This window comes from Bison bison, unplaced genomic scaffold, assembly GCF_000754665.1.
Source record: "Bison bison bison isolate TAMUID 2011002044 unplaced genomic scaffold, Bison_UMD1.0 scf7180017864526, whole genome shotgun sequence".
NCBI lineage: Eukaryota > Metazoa > Chordata > Mammalia > Artiodactyla > Bovidae > Bison > Bison bison.
Genome location: NW_011495077.1, coordinates 2,008,595 through 2,016,960, shown reverse-complemented (window position 1 = coordinate 2,016,960; position 8,366 = coordinate 2,008,595). Strand labels below are relative to the sequence as shown.

Below are 8,366 nucleotides of genomic sequence, written 5' to 3'. Positions count from 1 at the left end.
GGGGAGGTTGCTTATTGCGTTAGAAGACTTTCCCATATCTGGAAAATTTCTGAACAGAGGGGACAAATTAGAAGTGTGGTTCAGTGGAGACAATATGGAATGGATTTCCGTCTTGAGATTGACAGGACATCCTTTTCAACACTTACCTGGGATTAGAGAATGAAGAACCTATTAGAAATCAAATCTCAAAAAAAAAAAGCGCAAATCAAATCTTGAGAAGTGCATTTCTAACTTTAATGTACATATACCTGGGGATCTGGTTAAAAATGCAAAGTATCTGAAAACAGCCTTTGATTCTACATTTCCAGCAAGTTCCCAGGTGATGTGGATGTTCCTGGTCTGTAAATCATACTTTGAGTAGCAATTCAAGGAGTTAAGAGAGACTTCTCTGAGGCAAATATGCTTGAACTGACAGCTGAAGAACTTGACTAAAGTAGAGGAGACTTCTAGGCATAAGGACCAGCTTATGCAAGGGCCCTGTAGCACTGGAAAACCTGAAAGAATGTCAGTGTGACTGGTGTGCAGAATTTGGAGAAAGAGAGAGAGCTGCAGAGAGTATGGGATCACTATGAGGTCTAGAATATTGCATTTACCTTGACGGTAGAAGACCCTGATGGTTGTTAAATAGGAAAGGAGCACAAACATCTGTATTTTGAAAAGATCAGTCCATCTGCATTATGAACAGATAGGGAGAAAGGATTGGAAACAAAGCAGATACAGAGCACCGGTTAAGAACTGGGAGGCTAAAGCAGTCTGCACAACAGGTATCTTGACTAGTGGTGCCAGAGATAGATGGAAAGAAGCAGAATATCTGAGAACTACACAGGAAATAAAATGGATAGGATTTTGTAGAGGATTTGACATGGGGTGGAGAGTGGGGCTAAGGAAGAGGGCACTCTAAGGGCTGTCACCTGAGCATCTGGCCACAGTTGGATGGTGAAAGTGCCATTCAGTGAGGAAAGAAGAGCTAGAAGACAACCTAGTTGGGGGGATGGGGGAGACATGGCCATGAGTTTAGTCTTGGACGTATTGACTTTGAGATCCTTGTGAGTCATCCAGGGTAAGAAAGCGAATAAGAGGTGGCTTCAAGGGTCTGGGGCTCTGAAGAGAGGTGGGAACTGGAGATGTAAATGTAGGAATCAGGTTTATATTGGCTCATATTATTTATACTGAGGGTGATGGAAGCTGTGGGCAGAAGTGAGATTCTGAGGTGGAGAGAACAGTATGAGATGAGAGGAGGACCTAGAATCAAGCTTCCAAAGATCACAGGCACTGACTGATAGTGAGGAGAATGAGTCTGTGGTAAAGAGTAGCAAGAGAGAAAATCTGGAGAGTATGGGACCTGGCAGCCAGGGAAGAAAGAGTTTAGAGGAAGGGGTAGCCAACAAAGCCAAATGCTGTTGAGAAATGATGGAGACTCAGCCAGGGTGGGGGTAGTGAACCCAGAGAAGTGGTCTTGTAGAAGATTAAAGCCAAGGCTGAGTACAGTGCCCAGTGCAGTCCACCATATGCATGCATCCTTTCCAGTATGCCTGTCTCTCTCCTCAGTAAGCCACTCCGATATCGGTCTTGTCCATCCTGTTATCCCCAAAGCCCAGCACAAGGCCAGGATATAGCAGACACTTAATAAATTGTACTGATGAGTGAGTGGATGGATGGATGGATAGATGGATGAGGAGGAAGAACTGGAAGCAAAGAGGAATCGCTGGCACCTGCCTGGGATGTACTATCCTCTAGTTATTCCCTTTATACCGCAATGGCCCGCAGACCCAAGAAACAGAGACAGAGCCCCATCTTCTCCTTCCCCTGGGTCCTGGCCCCCCTTCCTCTCTCTGACGAAGAGTCTGGACCGAAGGTTCTGCTGACGTTGGAAGGGGAGGAGAGTCTGGAGGAAGGGGAGGGGAAAGCGGCGCAGAGATCGCAGAGACGGAGGAGGCGCCCGCGGCTGCAGAGCTGCAGAGCGGGGTCTCTAGGCTTCTCTGTCCGGGCAACGGGCGCGCCACTGGGCCAGAAGACAGCGCATCCTTTCCGTGCGGGCCGCCTGGGCCCCTGCGGTCGACAAACTGGCTCCCCGGGTGGCCACCGGGACCCCCGAGCCCAATGGCGGGGGCGGCAGCAAGATCGACAGCACTGTAGAGATCACCCCCAGCCCCAACGGAGTAAGTCCCCGCGCCCTGGGGCTACGCCATCATCTCCCCGCACCCCCGGACAAGCGCCTGGCATTTTCCTCCCGTGCATCCCCCGCGGCAGACCGCCTTCCTCCCGCTCGCGCCCGCCCTCTTCCCTTACCCTGCGGTTTTCTCCGCTTCACCCTTCTCCTACCACCCATCCAACCCCCACTCCCACCCCCAGCAGGTCGGGACCCTTGGAGATGCGGTGCCCACGGAGCAGCTGCAGGGTGAGCGGGAGCGCGAACGCGAGCGGGAGGGGGAGGGCCACGCGGGCGGCGACGGGATGGGCAGCAGCCTGTCGCTGGCCGTGCCCCCGGCCCCTCAGCTTCGAGGCGCTGCTCGCCCAGGTGGGGCGCTGGGCGGCGGCCAGCAGCTGCAGCTCGGCCTCTGCTGCCTGCCGGTGCTCTTCGTGGCGCTGGGCCTGGCCTCCGACCCCATCTTCACGCTGGCACCCCCGCTGCATTGCCACTACGGGGCCTTCCCCCCCAACGCCTCCGGCTGGGAGCAGCCCCCCAACGCCAGCGGCGTCAGCGTCGCCAGCGCGGCCCTAGCCGCCAGCGCCGCCAGCCGCCTCGCCACCAGTACGGACCCCTCGTGCAGCGGCTTCGCTCCGCCGGACTTCAACCACTGTCTCAAGGACTGGGACTATAACGGCCTCCCGGTGCTCACCACCAACGCCATCGGCCAGGTGAGGCGGCCCGCTGGGCCGCGGGTCTTGGGGCGGGCTGCGCGCCACCAGCGAGGGGGTCTCACACCCGCTCCTCCCTCTCACGTCCCCAGTGGGATCTGGTGTGTGACCTGGGCTGGCAGGTGATCCTGGAGCAGATCCTCTTCATCTTGGGCTTCGCCTCCGGCTACCTGTTCCTGGGCTACCCAGCAGACAGGTGAGGGCTCAGCAAGTAGAGAGGAGGGCTTGCTAGGGAGGCTGGCCCAGGCAGCTAGCCTTTGCAAGAGGCTGAAGAGGCTTTGTTCAACTCTGCAGTGTCCTCTGGATTTCTCCTGTTCATTGACAGGTGGCCCCAGCACTGTCTCAACTTCACTCTCCACCAAGAAATACTCTTACCATACCTCTTCCACACAGAATAACTCTCCCCGCTCTGCCAGTCCCACATCCATGAATCAGTGGCCCCATCCCTCCTGACCAAAACCCCTAGGTCCGCAGAAGTCCTAACTCCTCCTCTATTGTCCTGTTACCACCAAGCTCCTCCCTTGCCATCTTCATAGATTAATCCCTGTTAACAGTACTGTCTACCTGGACTGTTAGCTCTGTCTCAGTGGCCTCATTCTTAAAGATCATTATGTTAATTTCTAAATATCAACAGCCCCATTCACACTGACCAGTAGCTCAACTCTTCAAACAAATGACCACCCTCTTGGGGAGGGTCCATAGTTTAACCCCCATAGATCAATGACCACAATAGCACCCCTCACCCCAGGCTAATAGTCCCATCCTCACAGATCATTAGTGCTCTCAGATCCTCTCAGATCAAAAGTCTCATTTCCAGGAATCAGTGGTTTCATCTCAAAGATCTACAAACCCATCCCCACCAACCAGCAGCTCTTCCCAGGGGTCAAAACTCCATCTCTGATCCTTGACACCATCACCACTGACCAGGTGCTCCATCCCTGGGGATTATTAGACATTTCCACTGGTCTACAGTCCCATCCAAATGGCTTTATAGTTCAACTCTCATGGCTCAAAGGCAACCCACCATTCAATAATCCAGTTCCCTAAAAACAACACCTATCCTCACTGTCCAATAGTCATACACCCCTGTGGGCAAATGATCCTAAACCCACAGATCAATAGCCATCAGTGGCCTCATACCCACAGACCAGTAGCATCATTCCTCTGGAGTAATAGCCTCATACCCAAAGACCTAAATTCAGTCTCCTAAATTCTGTAGCCTGAGCCAATAAGCTCAACCCCATGGGAAATGGTCTCACCCTACTGGGTCAGTAGTTTCACTCTCAGGCATCAGTGTCCCCTTCCCAGTGACCAGTGATCCCAGTCTACATCCACATTACACCAATGCTCTTACCCCTAAAAACCAGTAGCCTAGCCTCCAAGGATCAGGAACCCTGTCCCCAATGACTCACAGTCTGTGACCATCACCACTGACCAATAGTCTCTCTTTCCTCTGCTCTGTGACCCCATGCTTACTGATTATCCATACGGATTAATAGATTCATCCCTACTGGCCAATAGTCCCATCCATCTTGACTGAAATATCTACCCCAGGAATTAATAGCTACATCCCCAAAGATCAACTGTCCAATCTTCAGAAGTTAGTGATCAGCCCCACTGATTAATAGTCCTATCTCATGGATTAAGAGGTCCACTCTCATGGATCAATGGCTCCATCTTCTGGTCAGTGACCCCATCCCACTGACCACTCCTATGGATTAGTAGACCCATGTCCCAATCCCATGGAAAAACGGCTTCACCCCCCAAAATCAATTACTCAGTTCCTGAAGATCAAGAGCTCCATTTTCACTGACCAATACTATCCCCATGGACAAGTGGCCAATGGCCTACCTCCTTAGGTCAGTAGTTCCAACCCTGTATGTCAATGAGCCCATCTCCTCTGATCAGTCTGAGCAAGACAAGCTCCATCCCCACTGACCAATATCTGTATTCCCAAGATCTCTTGGATCCAATTCCCCTAATATCCCATCCCCACTGATGGCTGGTCTCACTTCCATGAAGAAATGCCTTCATCTCTGACCAATAGCCCTGAGAGTCCGTGGTCTCATCCCCCGCAGAACAATAGCCACGCCCCAGTGCCCAGTAGCCGGGGTCCCCATCTTCCCCATCTCCTGTAGCCTTAGTCCAACCCTTGTCCCCTGGGCCTCATCCTCGTGTCTCTATCTCTAAAGTGGACAGCTGGACCCCACACAACCACTCCTCTCACAGGGAGTCTGGGTGACCAGAGGCTCTCCCTGCTTTCCAGGTTTGGCCGACGTGGGATTGTGCTGCTGACTCTGGGACTGGTGGGCCCCTGTGGAGTGGGAGGTGCTGCTGCAGGTTCCTCCACGGGTGTCATGGCCCTCCGATTCCTCCTGGGCTTCCTGCTTGCTGGCGTTGACCTTGGTGTCTACCTGATGCGTGAGTGGCACCCTTCCAGAGCTCCTTCCCTAGGGGCTCATGCCTGCCTGTCTGTATCCCCAGGTCATTGCCACTGCTCCTTAGGACCCCCTCAGTCCCTCCTTCAGCTGTCTGGAATCTTGGCTCTTTCTGGCCAGGCCTTTAAAGGATCCAGGGGTCTTGCTTCTCACACACCCCTTTCCTTCCCTGATCTTTAAAGCTTTCCTTGCCCTGGACTTACTGCTGTCAGGAAATGAGCCTTATTTTAAAAATGAAATCCTGAGTAGCTGTATGAGCTTGAACAAGGGTTAATGTGAAAGTCAAATAAGAGGTCTGATGTGAAAGGGCCCAAAAACTGGGAGTGCTGAGCCCCCAGAGGGACTCTGAGCCTCAAGCCCTCCCAAGTTTGAGCAGGAGAGAGGAGAGGTCCAAACAGCCTCTCTACTCTGCCTTAGAGGTTAGTCTGTGGGAGGCAGTGGCTGCAGCCTCCACGCAGGGTCTGACCTTGCTCTCTGTCCTTCTCCCTCCCTCTCCCCTCCTCTCTTCCACACCTCCTTCCTCCCGGCCTCTCCTCCCTGTCCCTGCTGTATCTCCAGGGCTGGAGCTGTGCGACCCAACCCAGAGGCTTCGGGTGGCCCTGGCGGGGGAGCTGGTGGGGGTAGGGGGGCACTTCCTGTTCCTGGGCCTGGCCCTTGTCTCTAAGGACTGGCGATTTCTTCAGCGAATGATCACCGCTCCCTGCATCCTCTTCCTGTTTTATGGGTCAGTATCACCCTCTACTTGTTGTCTGGCCATTCCCTTCTCTACCTCCTACCTGTAGCTCTAGCCTGCAGACCCCTCCTCTTCTCCACTGACCCTCATCCAGGCCTGCTCTAGCCCCAGACCCTCAGAGGTGGGAGTTTTCCATCCTGGGTCAGGAGACGGGAAGCCTCACAGTGCATCCCCTTCCCCCTCCCCCAGCTGGCCTGGTCTGTTTCTGGAGTCCGCGCGGTGGCTGATAGTGAAGCGACAGATTGAGGAGGCCCAGTCTGTGCTGAGGATCCTGGCTGAGCGGAACCGGCCCCATGGGCAGATGCTGGGAGAGGAGGCCCAGGAGGCCCTGCAGGGTAAGAGACAGGGGTCCCACCCATGTAGGAGGACCCTGAGTGCTCAGCTGTTCCTTCTAACAGCTCCTCTCTCTCTCCCAAGACCTGGAGAACACCTGCCCTCTCCCTGCAACATCCTCCTTTTCCTTCGCTTCCCTCCTCAACTACCGCAACATCTGGAAAAATCTGCTTATCCTGGGCTTCACCAAGTGAGCCTTGTCAGGGCCAAGGGCCACGCCGGTAGCTAGGATGGGGGCTGGCTGGGTGGGGAAGGCCTGAGGACCCCTGCAGAGGGCAACCAGGGTGGTGAAAGGCTGCAGGTGGCAATGCAGACACCACAGACGCTGTCCTGTGCCTCCCCGCCCTGTCTCACAGCTTTATTGCCCATGCCATTCGCCACTGCTACCAGCCTGTGGGAGGAGGAGGGAGCCCATCGGACTTCTACCTGTGCTCCCTGCTGGCCAGCGGCACAGCGGCCCTGGCCTGTGTCTTCCTGGGGGTCACCGTGGACCGATTTGGCCGCCGGGGCATCCTGCTTCTCTCGATGACACTCACTGGCATTGCATCCCTGGCCCTGCTGGGCCTGTGGGATTGTAAGCACCCTCCCTTCCCCGCATTGTGGGCTCAGCCTAGGAACCCCAGCAGAGGTGCCCCACATGGACTCAGCCACTTCCCTCCCTTCCCTGGCTCAGGCTTCCCAGGACCAGACCAGATCCTGCCCAGATCTTTCACAACCCTCCCCCTGGCCACACACTCCAACTGATCAGTGAATGCCCAGACACACCCGGGTAGGGATCAGAAGGGGTGACGGCAGAGACGAGGCCAAGCATGATCTGCCGCCTCCACTCACACGCCCCGTCTTGGCCCTCCAGATCTGAACGAGGCTGCCATCACCACCTTCTCTGTCCTTGGGCTCTTCTCCTCCCAAGCTGCCGGCATCCTTAGCACCCTCCTTGCTGCCGAAGTCATCCCTACCACGGTCCGGTGAGAGCAGGCGTGCTGTCAGGGCAACCTCTGAGGACAGGGCCTGAGGGATGCCGGAGGAGCGGCTGCTGGGGAAGGGTGGGGATGAGGCCCACAGCCGCAGGCTCAGGGCCTTGTCATCTCTCCCAGGGGCCGAGGCCTGGGCCTCATCATGGCACTGGGGGCGCTCGGCGGGCTGAGTGGCCCAGCCCAGCGCCTCCACATGGGCCATGGGGCCTTCCTGCAGCACGTGGTCCTGGCGGCCTGTGCGCTCCTCTGCATCCTCAGCATCATGCTTCTGCCGGAGACCAAGCGCAAGCTCCTGCCGGAGGTGCTCCGGGATGGGGAGCTGTGCCGTCGGCCTTCCCTGCTGCGGCAGCCCCCACCCAACCGCCGTGACCACGTCCCGCTGCTTGCCACCCCCAACCCCGCCCTCTGAGCGATCTCTGAGCACCCTGGCAGGAGGCTGGCCCATACCGAAAAGTAGCACAAGGCCCTGGCAAGGAGAGTGGGAGGACTGAGTGAGCGAGGCAGGGCTGCCCACGAGGCTCAGAGGCACCTCGGGCCAGACACGAAGGGGCGCTCAGGGGGCTGCCCTCACCCCATCTCCCCCCGCTGCTGCTTGGTGTTCACTCCCTTGGCTAGAGTCAGGGGGCAGGGAGAGAGCTCCACACTGTACCACCAGGTCTGGGCTCCATCCTGTGCCCAACCACATCCTCCCAGACCTCATTCTTTCTTGCTCTATCATTCTGTTTCAATAAAGACATTTTGAATAAATGAGCATACCATAGCCTGGACTTCCCTCCCTTCTGTTGTCCTGTCTCTCGGGGGAAGGTTTCTCTCAGTGGAATCCAAACCATTAACCATCCCCCTCTCCTTCCCTGTGCCCTGTCCCCTCTTCCCACCCTGCCCCCACCTCCATGTTAACTTACAGACAATTACCACCCCTTACTGATTGCTTGCTCTGCTGCTAGGACTGGGCTAGGCACTTCACAAACTTCATTTAATCATTTAATCCTCGCAACCTTGCAAGGTAGGTGTCTGGATCTATTAAAGTTT

General features: G+C 55.6%; 1 protein-coding gene across 2 annotated transcripts; it reads left to right on the top strand.

Annotated features, from left to right (window-relative positions):
• The first annotated feature begins 1,902 nt into the window (after positions 1-1,902).
• SLC22A17 (solute carrier family 22, member 17) lies at positions 1,903-8,093 on the top strand. 2 transcript variants are annotated; one of them, XM_010831294.1, is made up of 10 exons: positions 1,903-2,159; positions 2,356-2,859; positions 2,952-3,055; positions 5,126-5,280; positions 5,856-6,021; positions 6,220-6,365; positions 6,448-6,553; positions 6,720-6,937; positions 7,217-7,328; positions 7,458-8,093. In XM_010831294.1, the coding sequence occupies exons 2-10, from the start codon at positions 2,455-2,457 to the stop codon at positions 7,744-7,746; spliced, it is 1,701 nt and encodes a 566-aa protein (XP_010829596.1). In that variant the 5' UTR covers positions 1,903-2,159; positions 2,356-2,454; the 3' UTR covers positions 7,747-8,093. The 2 variants fall into 2 exon arrangements, with proteins under 2 accessions (XP_010829596.1, XP_010829595.1); XM_010831293.1 differs by having other exon boundaries at positions 2,353-2,859.
• Positions 8,094-8,366: the final 273 nt, after the last annotated feature.